The sequence below is a fragment of the Leuciscus leuciscus genome, assembly GCF_965113295.1.
Source record: "Leuciscus leuciscus genome assembly, chromosome: 7".
Classification (NCBI taxonomy): domain Eukaryota; kingdom Metazoa; phylum Chordata; class Actinopteri; order Cypriniformes; family Leuciscidae; genus Leuciscus; species Leuciscus leuciscus.
The window spans coordinates 13,269,491-13,292,832 of NC_138731.1; the positions used below are offsets into that span (position 1 = coordinate 13,269,491).

A 23,342-nucleotide genomic window follows, 5' to 3' on the forward strand; every position below is an offset into this window, starting at 1 on the left:
TGTAAAAAATGTTGGTATCTAACTTTATTTCGATGGTCCACTTAGGAATAGACATAGACATTCAGTTTATTATTTTGTCATTAATGAATAACTACACAGGAACAAATGAGTAACACAATATTAACATTCTTATAACTGCTATTAACTAATAAGAAACTCTGATTAACAAATTAGTAAGTAATAGCACTCAGGTGAATATGGTAGTTCACTATTAGCTAATCAATAACTGCTATTTATTCCATAACTCCCAGAGGACTACTAAGAACTACTATATGCAGGTTCATATTTAATGTGATTAATGCATGTATATGTATAATTACTTCTAATGTAAAGATTATGGTAACCAATTAGTAATGACTCGAGTATTACCAAATTCCTCAGAAGGAATGACTTATTATTACTTATCAGCTTTTGAGGTTTTTGTACGATTTTTGATAGTAATTGCTTCTGATGGATTTGGTAACATTTTGAGTCATTACTAGTGGGTTACCATGATCTTCACTTTAGAATACTGATCCAAATGGCGAGTAATTCCTTTAGAATGATGTACAGTAGTAACACGTGAGTCATTACTATCCAATACAAAAACCTCATAAGCTTACAATGACTTTATGTCATTATAGGGAGTTTTTCACTGTTCCAAATAATTAGTAGGCCAATTCCTTTTGAAAGATTTGGTAATACTTGAGTCATTACTACATTTACGCAGAATCAGGGTTATTGTAGTTAACTAAAACTAAAACCATAAATATTTCAAATATTTGAAATAAATATTAACTGAAATAAAATAAAAGGTAACATTTTATTTCGATAGTCCACTTTAGACATTCTTCTAACTATAAGTAACTTTGCAGCTACATGTCAACTAACTGTCACTAGAGGATTAGTAGACTGTCTGCTTAATATTTGCTAAAACCTTATTTTGTTGGTCCCCCAACAGACATTTTACTGACTATAAGTAACTTGGCAACTACAAGTCAACTTGTTCTCCTAACCCGAACCCTAACACCTAACCATAACCTAACAGTCTACTACAGTCTACTAATACTCTAATGAGAGTTAGTTGACATGTAGTTGAAAAGTTACTTATAGTTAGTAGAATGTCTAAAGTGGACTATCGAAATAAAATGTTACCTTTTATTTTATTTCAGTTAATATTTATTTTAGTTTTAGTTATAATAACCCTGATTCTGCGTAAATGTAGTAATGACTCAAGTATTACCAAATCTTTCAAAAGGAAGTTCTAAAGTGTAACCAAATAAAATATAAAAAAGCTTTTCACCTATAGTCGCCAAAGCAACATTTCTCGTTTTCATTTAATTTGGTTCATTTAGTTTGCTTAATTTAATTTAGTTCAATCAAGTCGGCATGAAACGCAAGTTGCGATTTTCTTTTCTTCCCTAATGTGACATATCCAAGAAATGGTTTCTTGAACGGAAAAAAATAATGTAGGGCAGGACTTGATTTTGTCAATCAGGAATTGATTGGATTGTTGGATCATTATGGTTTGCTATTGGTGGATCTCATGTGAGTGTCAGATTGTCCTGCCCTTGCATGGTAAACACTTTTTTTTTTTTTGCATGGTAAACACATTATCAGAGAAGAGATGAGAAGAGATGAGATGTCACTGCACAAGGGAGAGGAAGTTATTTTGATAACATAAAACGAGGGCACAAAAAAATAAAATAATAATAATGATGCGTGGATAACTTATTTATATTATATAGCTATATTCCATAAACAAGACTTTAACTTGATAAACATAAAAAATATGAATATTTTAAGACAAAACACACAACAAAATTATAAAACAAAAATAAATATAAATGAAAACTCAAAATATTAATTTTATTTAAAAAAATAAATAAAATAAAACATTTTTGACTAAAATATGTTGTAGTTAAATATATATAAAAAATGTGCTGTTAATCAGTACTAAGTCATGGGAAGATGCATAGAACACAAATCATAATTGTTCATTTTAATTTGTGAAAAATGTTTTGGTTTTAGTGAGTATTTATTGAATGTGAGGCCTTTTTTGATCTTAAATTGGTTTACAGAGCTCAGGCTGTGCTGTGGGTCTACATTCAAGGCAGGTTTCCATGCGTTTAGGAGCAATTACTGCTGACCTTTTGAGGGAAATGCGAGGAGACAGCAACTCAAAGACACACAAATGAAATAACAGACATCACAGGAGCAGCTGGATATATACCGCTATTTCAACGACCTTCAGAGCACCTCTGTGTTAAATTAAATTTTATTTGAAATTTTATTTTATTACATAAATATTTTATGTTGAAATGGAAATGTACTGGCAGCCACCTATTCCAGCTATTATTTAGCATCAGATCAGAGAAGGCGGTTTTATTTAAGCTTGATTATATGTTCGTGGTGGACTGAAATGGGCCTGTCTTTGTTTACAAGCTCTTTTGAAGTGATCTCATTGTGAAAGGTTTCTTTCATGGCCCTGGCTTGCATTAACACGCTCTCACGGTCACACGGCAGCTGCGCTCAGCACAAAAAGAATGAGGTTTTTTATTATTATTTTATTTATTGTCTAAACCCTGAATTTGAATGGCCACTCAGCATTTTTAATCTGTTTTTTTTTTTTTTTTTTTTTTTTTATGTTTGACCACCAACGCTTCATCAATGCTTGTGTCTTTGTGAATGCTTTTTTTTCACTCATAGGTTTTTCTTTTCATCATTAATTTGTCTTCTAACTGGTGCATATGAATGACAGCAGTACTATATGATTGTACACACTGCAAAGACTTTATTTTATGGCTTTAAAAGCTGAAGTCTTCCAAAGCTGAATGTCTTCCAAAGGATACAGCATTTAACTTTTTAGGGCCCGAGCACCGATGGTGTGAGGACCCTCTTGGAATTGCTCTGTTTATTATTATTATTCTTCTCCGCATTTAATCACATTTTTGAGGGCCTAAACATGCTCGAAAACTCACGAAACTTTGCACACGCGTCAGAACTGGCGAAAATTTACATCTGATATAGGTTTCAGAATTGGGCGGGGCAAAATGGCTCGATAGCGCCACCTATAAAAGTTCAACGGAGTGCGCCTCCCGCTATGTTCCACGTACGTTTATGAAATTCGGTACATACATGTAAGGACCTAATACCTACAAAAAAGTCTCTTGGAGCGTAGCCCTAAACACAACAGGAAGTCAGCCATTTTCAACTTCCTCTCAGATTTTTGTGCAGTTTTTGCCATTTTCATGCCTCGTACTTTAACGAACTCCTCCTACAGTTTTAATCTGATCATCTTCAAATTTGGTGAGTGTAATCTTAAGGCCTTTGCGACGTTAAATTGCGAAGATCTTGAGTTTTCGTCGAAGGGCGGGTCCTCGGCGGCCTGACAAATTTCGATGTTTCGCCATGAAACAGGAAGTTGCTGAAACTCAGGCATGGAATGTCCAATCTGCGCCAAACTTCACACGTTTGATAAGCGTTCTGTCCTGAACACATGACCATGCTCATATTCAGTTACAGTCATAGCGCCACCTGCTGGCAACAGGAAGTGACATGTTTAACACTGTTGTGAACTCCTGATAACATATAAAAAAGTGCCAGCAAGTGCTAAGCATGCTAACAACATACTAGACACATGTTAAAACATGCTAGCAAACACTTAGCTAATTGCTAAAGCATGCTATTACTGCAATTAAATAGGAATTTGCTGTAACTCAGGCACGGAATGTCCAATCTGCCCCAAACGTCACACGTTTGATAAGAGTCATGGCCTGAACACATCTACATGAGAATATTCAGTTATAGTAATAGCGCCACCTACTGGTAACAGGAAGTGTCATGTTTAACACGTTGATGCCGTTCTAGCAACATGTTAAAAATGCCATTGACTTCTAAACATGCTAGAAACATGTTAAAACATGCTAGCAAAACTTAGCTAAGTGCTAAAGCATGTTAATTCAATGAAACAGGATGTTGTTGTTATTCAAGAAGGCAATGTCCAATCTGCGCCAAACTTCACACTTTTGATAAGCGTTCTGTCCTGAACACATGACCATGCTCATATTCAGTTACAGTCATAGCGCCACCTGCTGGCAACAGGAAGTGACATGTTAAACACTGTTGTGGACTCCTAATAACATATAAAAAAGTTCCAGCATGTGCTAAACATGCTAACAACATACTAGAAACATGTTAAAACATGCTAGCAAACACTTAGCTTAGTGCTAAAGCATGCTAATACTGCAATTAAATAGGAATTTGCTGAAACACAGGCACGGAATGTCCAGTCTGCCCCAAACGTCACACGTTTGATAAGAGTCATGGCCTGAACACATCTACATGAGAATATTCAGTTATAGTAATAGCGCCACCTACTGGTAACAGGAAGTGTCATGTTTAACACGTTGATGCCGTTCTAGCAACATGTTAAAAATGCCATTGACTTCTAAACATGCTAGAAACATGTTAAAACATGCTAGCAAAACTTAGCTAAGTGCTAAAGCATGTTAATTCAATGAAACAGGATGTTGTTGTTACTCAAGAAGGCAATGTCCAATCTGCGCCAAACTTCACTCTTTTGATAAGCGTTCTGTCCTGAACACATGACCATGCTCATATTCAGTTACAGTCATAGCGCCACCTGCTGGCAACAGGAAGTGACATGTTAAACACTGTTGTGGACTCCTAATAACATATAAAAAAGTTCCAGCATGTGCTAAACATGCTAACAACATACTAGAAACATGTTAAAACATGCTAGCAAACACTTAGCTTAGTGCTAAAGCATGCTAATACTGCAATTAAATAGGAATTTGCTGTAACACAGGCACGGAATGTCCAGTCTGCCCCAAACTTCACACGTTTGATAAGAGTCATGGCCTGAACACATCTACATGAGAATATTCAGTTATAGTAATAGCGCCACCTACTGGTAACAGGAAGTGTCATGTTTAACACGTTGATGCCGTTCTAGCAACATGTTAAAAATACCATTGACTTCTAAACATGCTAGAAACATGTTAAAACATGCTAGCAATACTAAGCTAAGTGCTAAAGCATGCTAATATAATGAAACAGGATGTTGTTGTTACTCAAGAAGGCAATGTCCAATCTGCGCCAAACTTCACACTTTTGATAAGCGTTCTGTCTTGAACACATGACAATGCTCATATTCAGTTACAGTCAAAGCGCCACCTGCTGGCAACAGGAAGTGACATGTTAAACACTGTTGTGGACTCCTAATAACATATAAAAAAAATGCCAGTAGGTGCTTAACATCCTACCAACATACTAGAAACATGCTAAAACATACTAGTAAACACTATAAGTACTAAACCATACTATTACTACAATTAAATATGAATTTGCTGTAACTCAAACATACAATATCCAATCTGCCCCAAACTTCACATACTTGATAAAAGTCCTGCACTGAACACATCTACAAAGCAATATTTAGATATATAACCCCACCTACTGCCAACAGAAACTGAACTGGTTAACACAGTAATGCAGTACTAACCACATACCTATTGTGTACTAAGCATGCTAAAAACATACTAAACATGCTAGCAACTACTATATACTGTATACCTCCTTAAATGCACATTGCCCAACCATGCTCTGTCTTCCTAAAGCCAACGAGTGACGATGGCACGGGTGCGAGGGCCCTTTCATCGCTGCTTGCAGCTTTAATATTATTTTGAATTCCTTAATGCATATTCAATTTACAGAGTGGACACCATATATATCACACATTCATGATTATATAAATATATTATACCACCATTTGTTATTTCTACAAATCTATAAAATTAAAAAAATGTGATTCATATAATATATAATGTCGTATATTGGTATCTACACTAATCTTTTATGATGAACATGTTGTCACATTTCTGCAATAGTATTTTAGATTTTAATTTATATTGTTTATATATTTTTATATTTATATATGTATAATAATTATAATATGTATAATGTATAATAATATACAATTTTGAGATTTTAAAAAACGTTTTGTTCAAAGGATGACAAAAACATTTCTTAAAAGAAAAAGGTTTTGTTTTACTTTGAATTTGATTTTGTGGGCAAGCACATTTAAAATATTTTAGTATTGTGTGGTCAAGTCTAGTCATATATAGCGCTTTATACGATACAGATAGTTTCAAAGCAGCTTTACAGTGATAACAGGAAAATGATGCATTTCAGCTGAAGTCAATTCAGTGTTGATTCAGTTCCGTTGTAAAGATCATCAATTATTAATTTAGTTCAGTTCATCTATAAAGCAGTTATGTAGATAACAGTGATGCCATCGTCCAGCTCAGTTCAGTCCTCATACAACTGCGTCAGTACAGGCAGATAAATAATATTAAGTTGTCCCAACTAGTGTACTTTCCCACATGTGTTGTCAGTTACCAACATGCAGAAAGCCATTTTGTTGTCATATGTCTTATCATTTTATTATATTTGATATGTCTTGGCAATGTAGTTTCACATGTTGCATTAGTTATAAGCCCATGAAAACATTCTTAAAAAATAAATAAATAAATAAATTATTAGAGCTTTGAAAAAAATCTATTAAGATGCCACTGCTGTTGAAAACGGCATGGAAGTGTTTTGTTTTTATTGAAAACCTACATGAATATAAAGAACACATTTCAAAGAAATTGAAATACATTTTTTTGGACATCCTTATTTGTTGTGGGTGCAATGTGTAATCTTTTGTGCTGTCCTGATCTCAAGGTTATAATTGAACTCTTCTTCAAACACACCTATATTATATAGAGGAATGCTGTATATTTTATGTTATATGTAAAATAGGCATCAATTTGAACGAGTGTTATTGACTTTAGTGGGGACGGAAGCATTAGTTTGAGCTCACAGCTGATGCTGTCAGTCAGCGATGCTGTCTGTGTCTGTCGCTGCTCAGATGCACACAGATAAAATCATCTCACCTAGAGATCTCTGTAACCCATTGAGAAAATCTCAAAGCCATTGAGAACCACACAAGCTATGGGTGCCATTGTAGCAAACAAACAAACAAACCAAAAAAATCTAATGTAATGGCTCCTTATAATACTGCTTATTATTTTCCTCACCTCCGTCCATTTATACACCCCTCTGTGACAAAGGTTGCTCTCAGACATGCAGCATTAACACATTTCCAAACATTTGTCCTTTTGTTACTATACAGTCTATATGGTTAATTCTCAGTAAATAGTGTAAATTGTGCCTGAAATTTTCATTGTTTATTATTAGTATTATTATTATATTTTTCTGGGTCCGTATCTCAATAGACATTGGGCGACTATCATATAGGGAGATGTGTCAGATTATAGTGGTCAATAAGTGGTGTTTTTAGGGGTTGATTATTAAACTGTTTCACTCAATCCTAAGTATGTGCATGGAGTCTTGCAATGGTTATGTATCATTACAAGCCTAAACCCTAACCAATGATACATTATTTCAGGCCTGGTTGCATTGAAAATAACATGGTTGAAGTTTGGTGGAAAAATGTCTAACTGTCAGGGTTATGTCACTTATGTCTAGTCTAGTTCTTGGTTTTGTGACAGAGCCCAGAACCTCCTGTTTTTTTCTTGTCTATGTGTCTTGTTTCATATGCTTTCACGTCATGTTTTGTCTTGTGCTGTGTTGCATGCAGCTTGTGTTCTCTTACGAGAGGTCTCTCGTACTGCGTAAGATATCTTACGCTAGGGGAAAATCCTTTTTCCGCGAGATATTGAAGCCAAAAATTCAAATCATATCCTTTCCATTACACTGTACTCTGTTTGTGTGTGTGTGTCGCCGCTGCGGTCAGCGACGGGGACCGCCACGTGGTTTGCGTTTCCTGCCTGGGTGAGGAAGATGCAGTTCTCGCGCTCGCTGACGGCGGCTGCCCTCACTGCGAGCTGGTGACTATGGCGACTCTGAGGACTCGCCTGGCCTTCTTCGCTGAGACTGCTCCCCCGCCCGCCGCGGTGTCGCGCCGTAAAAAGCGCCGTGCCCAGCGGGTCCCGGAACCTTCCCCCAGCCGCCAAAGCTCGCCGGTTCGCCCGCTTGCTTCCCCGGCTTCGTCAGCCTCTCTTCCTGACGGACAGCGGCCGCCGTCTGCCGCCGCTTCCGTCGACACCGCTGATGAGGAAGCCCTGCTGGGAGAGGATGATTCCTGCTCTATCCTGGCGTCAGGCAGTGAGGATTGGGCGGGCTCTGAGGATCCTGCGCCCCCTGCCCGCACATCGTCAGGCAAGAGAGCGTCCATCGAGACGGAGCTCATGCGAGTACTCGCACAGGCCGAGCCTCGGCCTCGAGTGGTCTTCGCCCGAGCAGCCCGCTCACAACCGGCTGGATGGCTTTTTCCTGCCTGGGGAGCGCGCTTTGCCTGCGTCCAGACCAGCGCCCTTTCTTCCTGTGTTACACGAAGAAGTCGCTAAGTCCTGGAACGCCCCCTATTCAGCTAAAGTGCGTCCTGCTGTTTCTTTGGCATTCTCTGCAGTTGACGATGCCAAGAACAAGGGATACCTTTCGCTGCCGCCGGTCGAAGAGGCGATAGCGGCCCACTTATGTCCGCCCTCCGCTGGACTAAGTTGGCCCTACCCTCTAAAGCTTGCCGCACGACGTCAAGCCTGCTCCGCCGCGCTTCACACCATGGCTACGCTTCAGATCTTCCAGGCCGATCTCCTCCGTAAGCTGGATGAGGAAGGACCTGACGCGATCTGCGTGCCGGACTTAAGGAGTGCCACGGACCTCGCTCTCCGTGCTACTAAGTCTGCAGCGCAGGCCATTGGACGGAATATGGCCTCTCTCACTGTGACCGAGAGACATTTTTGGCTGACGCTCTCGGAAATGGAGTCCGAGCGCACCGCGTTCCTCGACGCCCCGCTTTCCGCCACAGGCCTCTTTGGATCCTCCGTCAAGGATTTTGCGGAGAGATTCGCAGAGGTACAGAAAGCGTCACAGGCTATGAAGCACTTCCTCCCGAAGCGCTCCAGCTCTGCAGCAGGCCGTGCGAAACGCTCACAGAGCACAGAGCTCACAGCAACAGCCACCGTCCACTGCCTCCACTTCGCAGCGCCGCCAGGCCAGAAGCGCGAGACCGCGCTCCCGCTCATCCGGTCGCCGCCCCGCCGTGCGTGGTCCGCGACCTAGGATTACGGTGAAGCCCGAGGCCCCGAAGGCGTCCTAGCACGTCTAGGAAAACGACGGTGTTCAAGTCCCGCTGCGGCCGGACTCACACCAAAGCTATTCGCTCGTCCAGTTCCAGCAAATGTGACTGTTCCAGTGTTTTCTGCAGCCAACAAGCCGGTTCTGTCACCCGCTTGCCTGCACACAAATGCCGTTTTCATGGCTACCCAGATAAATCCCCAAAAGAGTGTATTTTCTGGTGTCCCGGCCACGGCCGATGGTGTCTCATGTGTAGTAAGAATGCCCACTGCCCAGTGCCCATCTCTACACACAAGCACAGCCTGTCACACAGGGCTCGCGCACATAAAATCGACTCAGATCGGTTGCGCTTCAAACATGATGAGTGTGCCCACTACCCAGTGCCCACTAACACCACGTTATGCATGTCTCACGGTTTCTGTAAAAACGAAGCCAACGTGCATTCGCTTCACTCAAGCGAACGATGCTTTCGGTGTGATAAATGTGCCCGCTGTCCCGCGCCCACATCCACACATAGACATGACAGTTCCCACTGGAACCGCCCAGCCCTCCCCCTCGCGGTTGACCACCGCAGAGGAGTTGAGCGCGGGCAATCTGCCCGCTGTTATCAGCGCGCTCCATGCCTCAAATGTCACGAGCGCGACACTTGTGTTGCAGCAAGCCGAAGCTTCTCCATCGCTGAGCGAGCGGAGCGCGCTTCGTATTCAACCCCTAGCTATCCATGCAGACGCGTGGGCAAAGCTGCCCGGGGTTTCGAAGTGGGTGCTGGACATTATAAAAAGAGGCTATTCGCTACAGTTTCGCCGACGCCCTCGCCGCTATGCGGCGCGCGTCGAGACCACGGTAAAAGCAGAAGTAGCACATTTACTTCGAGCCGAAGTGGCGAAACTATTGAACAAAGGGGCCATAGAGCCTCTCTCTCAAGTTCAGAGCGAAGGAGGGCTATACAGCAGATACTTCCTGGTACCGAAAAAAGACGGGGGTCTCAGACCCATACTAGAAGGCAACTGAACAGAGTGCTTGTGAAGCGACAGTTCAGGATGCTCACGACCAGACAAATCCTCGTGCAGATTCGCCAAGGAGATTGGTTTGTGTCAATAGATCTGAAAGACGCGTATTTTCAAATACAGATAGCGTCACGTCACAGGCGATATTTGAGATTCGCCTTCGAGGGCCAGGCATATCAGTACACAGTCCTGCCATTTGGTTTATTCCTGGAACCCCGTACGTTTACGAAGTGCATGGATGCAGCACTCGCACCCCTCAGAATGAGAGGCATGCGAGTACTGAAATATTTGGACGATTGGCTGATTCTAGCGCAATCTCGCTCAGTGCTCATAGAACACACGACCGTTTTACTCGATCACCTCGAGAATTTGGGTCTCAGTGTCAATTGGGCGAAGAGCTCTCTGTCACCCAGTCAGAAGATATCTTTCCTGGGCACAGAATTGGACTCGCTGTCCATGATAGTGCGACTATCACCACAGCGTGCGGTAGACATTCAACGCACAGCGAACTCGTTCCGCTGCGGCGCGTCTGTCCCGCTCAAGAAATTTCAGAAGATGCTGGGTCTCATGGCCTCAGCATCATCAGTGCTCCAGCTGGGCCTGCTCCAGCTGGGCCTGCTCCGCATGCGCCCGCTGCAGTTTTGGCTGAAAGCGCGAGTCCCACGCAGAGCATGGGCATCCGGTTTGCTTCGCCTCAGGGTCAATCAGAAGTGCGTCACAGCTCTGAAACCTTGGAGAGCAAACGACTGGTACCAATCAGGTGTAAGCCTGGGGACTTCCTCGAGGGTGAAAGTGGTGTCCACGGACGCGTCCACCTCGGGATGGGGAGCGCTGCTCGAGGGCAGACCGTTCTTCGGCCAGTGGTCGGAACGGGAGAAGCTCCTGCACATAAACTGCCTCGAAATGCTGGCAGTAGACAACGCGCTGACGCGTTTTTGTCCCCAAATAAAAGGACGCCACGTCCTGGTCCGTTCGGACAACATGTCTGTGGTGTCCTACATAAATCGCCAGGGCGGCCTCAGGTCCAGGAACTTGTACAGGCTGGCAGAACACCTCCTGGTATGGGCTCAGTGCAACCTGCGCTCGCTCAGAACAGCGCACGTGCCAGGGCTCCTGAATATAGGACCAGACAGACTGTCCAGGAACAATGTTCCGGCAGGCGAATGGTCTCTACACCCACAGACAGTCCAACTGCTGTGGAAGAAATTCGGCAGAGCGGAAGTAGACCTGTTCGCGTCTCAAGAAAACGCTCACTGTCCGGAATTTTTCTCCAAGAGCAGGGACGCGCTGGGCCATGTGTGGCCCCGCCGCCCGCTCTATGCTTTTCCCCCCGTCTATCTCCTGCCTCAGGTGATAGAGCGGATCAGGGAAGAAGGATGCTCAGTATTGCTGGTGGCACCGTTCTGGGAAAACCAACCTTGGTTCCCAGTCGTGATGCAGTTAGCAAGTACTGCCCCGTGGCCAGTACCAGTGAGGAGAGATCTCCTCTCTCAGGCCCACGGCTCGATCTGGCATCCTCACCCGGAATTGTGTTCCCTTCATGTCTGGGCCATCAACGGGTACATGTTGGACTCCCTAAAGGAGTATTAACCCCCTGAGGTCTACGGTATCGCCGGCGGTACCAGCTCGCTTTTTTTTTTATCAATGTAAAAGAAACTCATAAATACTCTGTTGACTTTGATTTTCCATAGGAGTTTCATACATCAATCGATTCTGTTAAATGTGTATTATTTTTGTGTATACTCACAATAAAAACAAAGTGTTGTGCTTTTTGCCAAATAAAGAAAAATAAACACGAAGCGAGTTCTGCCTTCTCTCTGCCAGTGAAGTCCATTCTGAAACGCGTCCGAAAATGAACAATAACTCAGCGAATACTCAGTCAAACAGGCATACAGACACACAGGCATGAAGCTTGAATTCTCTTCTTTTAAATGAAGTAATTTATATAAAAAACAAATATTCTCATCTTGTGAAATCTGTATTAAAAGAGAGCGATTCCAGTCGAGCTCATCTCATCTCATTACGTTTTAATCGGCCCCGCCCACGGAGAGCGCGCGCTATTCAAACGCAAATGACTGAGACGATCCCATACAAACTGTGAACGCCCACATATCAGCTCGAGAAAACACATCAAGTTTATATAAGTGTACTTGTCTACACTGTCTCGCAGCGCTGTGAGGAATAATACTAATGGAAAACTTACCTCAGAAGTGCTGGTATTTCGAGGAGCAACGGATGGAAAACTGTAGTAAGTTTTTTTTTTTCATTCTCAAGTAAATCGCGTTTCTGTGTGAATGAATGAACGCAGAGATGCGCTGTTTACCACAACTCGCAAAAAGACGGTTTAAATTTGAATTGCGTTTCTGTGTGTGAATGAATGATCTGCTTTTAGCAAACTATTTTGCTATACTGAGTAAAATCGATTGAAATATGTTGAAATAAAATGTATTTGTATAAGCAACGTATTAAACTGCAAATTAACATTTATATTCCTTATAATAAAAACGAAAGACCTATTTTACAGACAAATGAAAGACAACATTTCGTTGATTAGTTTTGGATAGATTACACATTTTTACTGTAAAATATCTGCCACCTCAAATAAGCTTTTGTTTGCCAATTTTTGCTAATATGTTAAATATAGTATGTTTTGTCAATGTAGGCTATATTCGAAGTAATGAATCCTTAACTTTGAAATATGTATGATAAAATGTATACTTTAGTTTTTACAAAGAAAGATTACACTTCAATTGTTGTTGTAATTGTAACCTTTTTAATAAAAAATATATATATTTACAAGGTAGATGTAAACAAATTTTAAAAGGTAAATATAAGCATTTTCTTTAAATAATTTTTATTGTGTTTTATTATTGAAAAATTTGGGGAGAGGATACATATTCCAAAACTGAAAAAAACAGTACGAGAATTAACTGCACAATTAATAGACATGTTTTCCTTGGATATTATACAATTTGCAAGCAAAATTTGTAAAAAAAAATTAAAAAAAATTGACATGCTTCCAACTGTGAACCAATTTGGTAGAATATATATATATATATACTGTATATATATTGCTCTTGCATTCTTTCTTGTGGCTATAGGTGACACACCTGAATGAATGGCTCATTAAGTATGCGGGCCCCATTGTCTCCTCAGGTGTGAATCACTACATATGCATGATGCTGTTGAATTAGTCAAAAGTCTTATTGACACGTATTTAGTATGTGTTTTGTGGCCTTATTTCAGAAACTTTAGTTTTTAGTTTTTTCAATAACCATGCATAAACATTATTCTCTCAAAAATACAAACATGTACATGCATGTTGCTCACATATTATGGTAGCCCTGTTTGTGCTAAATAGAGTGTAATTATACCTTTGCCATTAATATGTTTATAAGCAACTGAAAAAAGCACAAATGTCAGGGCATGTCAGAACATCTCAAGGACCCCAAAAACCCCTCAGACCTCAGAGGGTTAAACACGATCACGCAGGCTAGAGCTCCGTCTACGAGACGGCTCTACTCTTCGAAATGGTCAGTGTTTTCGGGCTGGTGCACAGCCCGTGGCGTGTCACCCACAGACTGTGGAGTGACGGAGGTGCTTTCCTTCCTACAAGAGCTGTTGGATAAGGGCAGGGCCCCCTCCACGCTCAAAGTTTATGTGGCGGCTATAGCAGCGTTCTCAGGAACAACGCTTGGTCAGTCAATAGGAAGGAACGATTTAGTCATCCGCTTCCTTAGAGGGGCTAAGAGACTGAATCCTCCCAGACCTCCCTCAGTCCCCGTAAGGGACCTTTCTACGGTTCTGGAAGCCATGAAAGGTGCGCCATTTGAGCCTTTACAGTCAATTGATTTGAAACATCTGTCTTTCAAGACTGTGTTTCTGCTGGCTCTCGCTTCAGTGAAGCGCATAGGGGACCTACACGCGCTCTCTGTTCAGTTTTCAGTGCATGGAGTTTGGGCCTAATGACTCAAAAGTTATACTCAAACCTAAGCACGGTTATGTTCCAAAATCCCTCAACACACCGTTTAGGGCGCAGGTTATCTCCCTGTCAGCCCTACCGGTCCCTGATGAGGAAAGAGACGCGAGCCTCCTTTGCCCAGTCAGGGCATTACAAGCTTATGTGTCTCGCTCGTCTGTTTTCAGACAGACGGAGCAGCTCTTTGTTTCGTTTAGCGGGCGTTCTAAGGGACTAGCCGCGTCGAAACAGAGCCTATCCAGATGGATAGTTGATGCTATAGCGCTGGCATACGCCTCCAAGGGCATGCAGTGCCCGTTGGGTGTCAGAGCGCACTCCACGAGAGGCATGGCCTCTTCGTGGGCCTGGTCAAGTGGGATTGCCTTGCAAGATATTTGTCTGGGCCTCCCCGTCTACATTTATAAGGTTCTACAACCTAGAGGTTCCCGCCCTGCAGGCCAGGCTGCTGTCGGTCTAAGTTAACCAGTATTATCTGACATGATGCTATCAGCTCAGAATGCTGCGTCTACTGAGCACAGCTCGATGTTCGACAGTGAAAAGCAGCAGCACGAGATGTGTCTGGGCAAACTGTGTAAGACCCACATTTCCCCATCAGTTCAGGCCGTACCCCGCCCTGTCTGTATGATGAAATTCGCGTCTAAGCGACGCTGCCATATGTGGAAGAGTGCGGCTTCGCCCCTCCCTCTTCCCGGACTCCCTGTGAGTTCCCTGAGTGATTGTGCACTATATGTACCCCGGGCTTTCGCCCTTGGGTCTTTGGTAGGGTTGGGTATTGGTTGGGTTTTATCCGATACCAGTACCTACTCGGTATTTTTCAAACGGTTCCGGTGCTTAAACGGTTCTTAAACCGGTACTTAAGAAAATGAAACTGCACACACTTTATCAAAAAAATAATATCTGTGTGTGTTTTCTGAATTTTTTTTTCTGATTTCTGATTAAATTAAAAATTGTGCTGATGTAGCCGAAAACACTTAGGTTAAGATAAAAATTTTGTCTTCTAATATTATTTATATATATTATATATATATATATATATATATATATATATATATATATATATATATATTATATATCAATTACATTACATATTATATATTATAGACTTTTACAAAACAGAGAAATATCTGACACTGAGCAGAAATATTTAACACACAAAGTATAGCCTCATATAAATATACTTGATATAGGCTACTTCATACTTGATATGCAAGATTTGCAGTTGGTATTAAAATACTAGATTTACCCGAAGAGGAACACTGCAGCTGAACTTGAACTTTAGTCAAGAGTGTCAGAGGTTTTGGGTTCTAATCCGCATGCGTAGTTTTTTTAAAACCGATTATGCTCATCAGTGGTTGTATATCAAGCAGGGACACTTTGTGTGCATTATATGTTGTGATTTCACCAGAACGAAATTATTATGCTTAATAAAAGCCCATCACTCTGCATTTGAGTTTTCACTACTTTCATCAACCCAATAGTGATGGGAAGTTCGGATTAATACTGACTCTCTTGTTCGATCTCGTTCATCAAAATGAACAAATCTTTTTTCGAGTCATTTCGTTCATTTTAGGGGCTATAAATGTTGTACGTGTGGGTGTGTGTGTGGGTGTGGGTGTGTTGGTGGTGTGTGTTGGTGTGTTGGTGTGTGTTTGATGTTATGCTTAATAAAAGCCCATCACTCTGCATTTGAGTTTTCACTACTTTCATCAACCCAATAGTGATGGGAAGTTCGGATTAATACTGACTCTCTTGTTCGATCTCGTTCATCAAAATGAACAAATCTTTTTTCGAGTCATTTCGTTAATTTAAGGGGCTATAAATGTTGTACTTTTTTATTTATTTTAATTTTAACAGGGAACCAGACTGAGACCGAGATCTCTTTTTCAGCTGAGCCCTGTGAAATATATAAACATATACAATGTCACACAATGAAATATACATACACAATGAAGACATCCAAATCAACAAAAACAATCACAAACACATGAAACATCATATAAATCCTCCAATACATTTTTTTAAATGGGCCAGGGACACAAGATTGTTTATCTGAAGTTTTATCTGCAATTTGTTCCATATATAGGGGGCAAAATAACTAAATGCAGACCTACCCAGCTCTGTTGAGATTGATGGCATCTTTAATGTAATCCACCTTTGGCATCTTTAATGTAATCCACCTTTGGGATCTTGTTAAAATATTTGTATGTCTAATAAAAAGCAAAGAAGTTAGGTAATGAGGTAATTTTAAAAGAAGAGCTTTGCAAATAAAAAGGAGAGCATGTTTCTCACGTCTCACAGCAAGAGAAGTCCATCCCACATGTTGGTATAAAATACAGTGATGAGTTTTATAGTTATCACCAGTGATAAATCTAATTGCACAATGATAAATAGCATCCAAAGGTTTTAATGTGGCAGTTGAAGCGTGCATATAAATGATGTCACCATAATCTAGGACAGACATAAAAGTAGCCTGAATAATTTGTCTTCTATGAGGAGATGACAAACAAGCCCTGTTTCTATAAAGGAACCCCATTTTGATTTTTAGCTTTTTACTAAGTTCAGTAATATGCTTTTTAAAAGAAAGCCTATCATCTAACCATACACCTGGATATTTATATTCGGAAACCTGTTCAATTGGAGTACCATCCAGGCTAGAAAGTACAAGAGTATTTTTTAAGGAAAGTTTTGACTTTGAAAAAAACACATTTAAAACCAATTTAAGTTTTAAAAGAGATCTCTGTAAAATCTTAAAATCAGACTCCAGCTTTGTTAAAGCTTGCTCTGCTGATGGGGCAGTAGCGTACAGAACAGTATCATCTGCATACAAATGGATTCGACATTTTCTGATACTATCACCAATATTGTTTATATATAATGAAAACAACAATGAACCAATTATTGAACCTTGAGGCACCCCTTTTAGTAATGCTAACGACTCTGACTTAACCCCATCAACCATGACGGCTTGAGTTCTATCCATCAGGTAGTTAGAGAACCATCTGCAGGCATCAGGACTCAGCCCGATAAATGAGAGATTACTCAAAAGTATATCATGGTCTACAGTGTCAAAAGCTTTTGACAGATCTAAAAACTTTCCCTTATCTAATGCATTAGCAATATCATTCACAACAAGCATTGTGGCTGTGGTAGTGCTGTGTTTAGGTCTAAAACCGGACTGATTAATACTAGGCAAGTTATTTTCAGAGAGAAATGATTGTAACTGTTTGTTAATTAAAGACTCAAGGATTTTTGCAAGACAGGGGAGCCTAGATATAGGTCGGTAGTTATCCAGATTGCTACTGTCACCTCCCTTATGTAAAGGCAAAACAAAAGCTGCTTTCCACACCTTTGGGATAATTCCTGTAATTAATGATAAATTGAAGATATGAGTCACAGAACCAGCAATGATGTTTGCAGCAGACTTTAGTAAATAAGGATCTAAGTTATCAGCACCTAGGGATTTTTTTGTATCTAAGGCACTGATGGCAGCTAAGACCTCTCTCTCTGTGAGTAGTTTGAAACTAAAAAACTGGTTATTATTTTCATGTTTTTCATGGGGAGCTAAGTTTGGTGAACAGGGTGAAAAGTCATTTAACTGGCCAAGGTCATATTGGCCACATTTTTGTTCAAATAAATACCCTGCAGAAATAAAATGTTTGTTAAAAGCATCACATATATCATTTTTCTCACTTAAAATACCGGCATCTAAAGTAATTTGCTTCAGCAGAGAAACAATAGAATTTCCCCGTTTCAGTGAGTTAACGGTTTTCCAGAATTTAACAGGATCACCAGCAGAATCAGTCATAGCACTGATGAAGTAGTTCGATTTTGCCTTTTTTATAGCTGCAGTACATTTATTTCTCAATTGTCTGAAAATGAGCCAATCAGCTGGGATATCTGTTTTCCTTGCAGATGACCAAGCTTGATTCTTTAGCCGGAAAAGATTAGATCATTCTGGAGAGAACCAAGAATTTGTACGATTTTTTATACGATCATTCTTAAAAGGGGCATGCTTGTCTGAAATATGGTTAAAAATACGAGAGAAATGAGCAAGGGCTAACTCTGAGTCCAGAATGCTGGTAATGGATAAAAGCTCAGAGTGATACAAATGTAAGTTAAAAGCTTGCTGTGAGAAGTGTTTAAAATTTATCTTACAGATAATACGAGGGTCTGGATATTTGAGTCTAGTATTTCTTATACAGGCAATTGGACAATGATCACTGATAATATTTGCAAAAACCCCACTGGCTAGATATTTATGGGGGGTATTAGTTATAATAATGTCTAACAGAGATGATTTTTCCGGATTTTTTACATTAGGACGAGTTGGATAATTAATCAGCTGTGTTAGATTTAGCTCAGTACAAATGTCTTACCTTCACAAAACATGCTTCTTATGTTTGGATATTAACTATCTGCTGTTCATGATGAACTCAAAATGCTCATTGATTCATGCAAAACCTTAGACAGCATGCGGTCAACTCATTTGTCTTGCTGTCTTCTGCATGAACTGTAAAATAGTGTCAGAGTCTGAGCAGTCTACAGTTGAGGAGAGGCAGAACAGTGCATATTCTTACATATCTCTCAGTGTGAGACAGTGACTGATTACCTTCATTCAGAGCTGTTGAGGAGTAATCACCCACAGGCTCCAGGCTTTTTGGTAGGGTGTCTGGACTCAGCAGAGCAGCAGCTTTCATTATCCGCTTCTGGAGTTCTGTTGGATGGCATGAGGCATTGGAGACTGTATTGAATGTCCACTCTGAAGACTGGTATAACTAAAAGGTATAAAATGGGTTTGGTTTTAACTAAATCTGCCCATGCAACTGATAACTTACCACTCCCCTCGCCCCCATCCCCCAAGGCAAATATCAGCTAAAATTATAATTTAACAGTGTGACCAGACATTAATATAAATTTTAATACTTTGCAATTTTTAAATGTTTTTGTATATACAGTATTAAATAATGTAATCAAATAATTATGTGGGCTGGCTTTGACATTTCTGCCCTACACATTTAGAGCGTGCTCTGGGAGGATAAAAGGAGTGACGATAGGACGAGAGAGACCAGGCCTGGAATTTTACGTTTTGTTTATTTTATGATTAAAATTTTCGCCAGTTCCCGCCTCCTCCTGTCGGATGACGTCTGTTCGTGGTTCTCCATTAGCGTGGTGGTAATGCATGTTTCATTAGCATGCATCTCTGAGGAGTCTACAAGGGGATGAGGAATGTTAGACAGAGACTGAGTGTAGTTCACACTCTCTTGTTGTGTACTCCGATATAATATTCCCCTGTTTTTTGTACAACACTGTGGTCAGTTGATTCTATGTCTGGTGTGATAGATTCCACTCATCTCATGTCCACTTTCAGCACTTCAGCTGCTGCACAATTCAGCTTGCACAATTCTTCAGTGAAGGAGGAAGAGGCAGATTCAGTCCAGCAAAGTGGACTAAGGAATACCCAGTACTTTGCTGGAGATGAGAGTGTAGATGTAGATGCTTCCATGTGGTACACTCCCTGTAGGAGTGGAAACAGAGTTGAGATAATCATATTTCCCTAAAGCCGAAACCTAGAGACGTTAGCTGTGCAGTAGCCTGACCTCTTTCAATTGAGAGTTGTCGGCGACTGCTGTAGATGCAGCCTCCCTGGCTGACTCTGCTAGTCGTTTAACTCCTTTATTGCCTCCTCTTTCAGCATTTTAGCTAAAGGTGAGAGTATGTACAACATTCTTTTATGTAACCGGTATGGCGATGAAGTCAGAAGTAGTCATAGCTTAGTATGTACAGTTTGCTGAGCCTGAAATTGCTGGGGTCGCTCTGTGGTGTCAGCATGCCACCTTGCTAGAACTCTCCATATAAAGAATCCTTTAGCCAATCAGGCCGACCATGTTGGCGGCTCCATTTCTCAGATGCACCTCCAGTCTTCTTTTGGGGGTAGTAGCTTATACAATTGATGTTGGCTTACTTCCCTAAAGGCAGTGTCGATGTTGGGCGGTGTTGGTGGTTGTATGTGTTCGGGCATCCTGACCTCTGTCCCTTCAAGCTATCTTGGAGTACCAGTGTAGAGATAGGATGGTGATTGTAGTTGCCTAGACTGTAGATGCCTAGTGCATCCTGCTGATTGCCCATCTAACACTGAATGTGACAACTACCTCAGAACCTTCCACTATTTGTTCATGACACCATTCTCTCTACACAGACTTTAAATGCGAACCTGTGATAAACGCTGATGGCGTTCACATGTGCATTAAGAATTGGTTCTATAGTTATGTGTGTTTGAATATATGTGCGCAGGTTTGTAATTCCCTACAAACCAAGCCTAAACAAAGTACTGGTCTTTCCTTATAAATTTTGATACAGAATTTTATTTTATTTTATAACTTCGGGGTAGGTACGCAAAATTAATTTTCCAGACAATGCTTTATCTGTAGAGTGGGAAAGGGATCCTCCATAGGGAGAGACTAGTTGGCACTTCAACACTGCGTTGTCATCGGGTCCAGGCGAAGGTCCTTCGTCAGATCTGGATACGGCCTGGATCCGGCAGGCTATGGGAAAACCTCGGGATAAACAAAGACACTAAAATTAGCGTAGATGCCATTCTTCTTATGATGTAACGAGTACATCAGGACGAGTGCAGCCTAACATTGAATTATAGAAGTCTATAATGTATTATGTGAATGCTAGGTCAAAGAGATGTGTCTTTAATCTAGCTTTGAACTGACAGAGTGTGTCTGCTTCCCGGACAATGTTAGGAAGACTGTTCCAAAGTTTTGGTGGTAAATAGGAAAAGGATCTACCGCCAGCAGTCAATTTTGATATTCTAGGTATTATTAATTGGCCGGGATTTTGAGATCGCAATAGACGTAATAGAGCTCGCTCAAGAACTGCGGAGCTAAACCATTTAGTGCTTTGTAAGTAATCAGCAATATTTAAAAATGTATACGATGTTTAATAGGCAGCCAATGCAGTGGACTGTTTCTGAGTGTAGGTCCATTAGTATTGGTGTCCCCCAGGGGTGTGTATGTTCACCACTCTTATTTACACTGTACACCAATGAATATAGGAGTCACCATCCTGGGAATATTGTCGTAACATTTCTTAGATGATACTGCCACTCTTGGTCTTCTGTATTTAACATTAACAACATTCAACATTATACTACAGAGATTGCTAACTATGTTACATGGAGTAAAGAACACAGTCTCGTAATTAACGTAAGAAAAACAGAGGAAATGTTTTTTGATCCAAAGTTAGTAGGCAACCACTCATCTATCATGATAAACAACGAGACCATTAGACAGGCTGCTTCGTTCAAATACTTAGGTTTGCTTATTGATGATAAACTTTCATGGGAGGTTCATGTGGATAATCTGTGTCAAAAGGTGCAACAAAAAAAATATTTTTTATGGAGGTTACTCCAAGTTACTCCAAGATCTCAGTTGAACCAAAGTCCTTTTAGGCAAGTCGTGCCACTTGGCCGCCATCTTGGCAACGCTTCCGGGCAGCTATTTCGGACTAACAAGACCAGGCTCCTATCTAAATGAATGGGCAGAGAGTAAGAACTGCACTTTCACTGGTCACCGGGACATAAAAACTGCATGTATAGAAACAGCAGTAAAATATGATAAAAATCGCTGAAAAAGTTTGATGACTTTGCCCCAAAATAAGGTTTAAAACGCCTTTTCCCCCACAGGTTATACTTTTACTACGCATGCGCAAGGGTTCACGACACCAACTTCATTTACGTCTCTATCCAGAATGCCGGTGTTGTGCAATATTCAATGTCAATATTGTTCTCCATTATTTAAATATAAGCAGGTTTGCACTTTATCAGTAATAACAATGTATTGTATAGATCAGTTGTTTTAACTATTTATTAAAATGAATCGGTTCAAAGGAGTCATTAGTTCGCGAATTGGACATATCATACGGTTGTATGAGTATCCCAGCAGTTAGGACATGGACTTCCCACAAGGTTAGTGTCAACACAGAATACATTACATCACTGGATATGTTTTTTCATTTATTTAGAGAGTAATTTTATGTCAGCTGAATGTGCGGAACGCATTTCAGAGAAGATAAGGCAATGTATTTTAGCACAATTCACACCCAGCGGTAATTCAGGAAAAAAAAAATCTCCGAATCCTCCACATGAAACTTTGGTCTTCTGACCTTTTACCATCATGTCGTTTTATTTTGAATAATATGCGTGCGGGAGAGAGAGCAAGACAGCGCTTAATTTGGAGACGGTGAAGTCTTGTTTACACTTTCGCCTGGCTCCGAAGAGAGAGTGCGCGTGCGCGACCGGGGCTCTCTCTCTCTCTCTCTCTCTCTCTCTCTCTCTCTCTCTCTCTCTGCTTGTTCTTTCAGTTAAATATGCGCCCTGTCACAAGCACAGCAGTTCATCTACATTACTCACCGATCAAATAAGACATATTTTGTGTCTTTTACTTAGAATGTAAGGTAACATATTTGTGGTCGATATAAAATGCTTTAACTACTTTGGTAGTCCGGTGCCTTCGCGTTGTTATCACCCTCTTCCATGTGGATTCCATCTGATCTTGCACACACCACAACTCGCTGTCGCCAAATCGTCTCCGCTGTCGCAAAACCTCAACTGTGCGCATGCGTCAGTGGAACCAGACGATAGGCTTAAATGTTTCCCGGCTTGACTGTTAAAAGCAGATGATTGGCTTTCCAGCGGGAGGGGCGGGACATGTGCATACAACCGCCATCTTTGCCGTTACGGGTTTTCCTTATATAGTTGTATTGAGGATTGAGGAAGTGGCATGTCTCTTATATAAATTGTCTCTGGTTGAACCATCTGGTGCGTACGGCAATGAATGTGGTCAGCCTAGGGGTTTACCCCCCATCTTCAGTCTATTTTTAACAAAATTATTTTTAAACAGGCAAGGAAAATGACTCTGGACCCTTCTCATGTGCTTTATCCAGAATTCGAACCACTTCCATTGGGTCGACGTTTTCGTATCCCAAGGTATAGATATAAACCTTTGTTCCTTTGGCTACAAGGCTGTTAAACTCTAGTGCAAAGGACACGACTGTGTGATTGTTATTTATGTGAGTATCTTGTTATGCAGCTTCACCTGTATTGCCCAAAACACATGAAGCTTTGTGCCGTGCTGCTTATACTTAGCAAGCAGTTAAAAGAAAAACACCCCTTCCCGCAACCCAAACAAGTCATCTGTGGATGA

The 23,342-nt window shown here is 40.9% G+C and overlaps 1 protein-coding gene across 4 annotated transcripts in view; it reads left to right on the top strand.

Moving 5' to 3' along the window:
- The window catches only part of galnt13 (polypeptide N-acetylgalactosaminyltransferase 13), a 128,438-nt gene that overhangs the window by 102,511 nt on the left and 2,585 nt on the right, over positions 1-23,342 (top strand). Inside the window, exon 12 of one of the 4 annotated variants that reach the window (XM_082176157.1) lies at positions 23,040-23,125. The exons of the other annotated variants lie outside the window; for them this stretch is intronic. Within the exon in view, the coding sequence (XP_082032283.1) occupies positions 23,040-23,125 (86 nt within the window). The remainder of the gene's footprint in view (positions 1-23,039; positions 23,126-23,342) is intronic. 4 annotated transcript variants of the gene reach the window in all.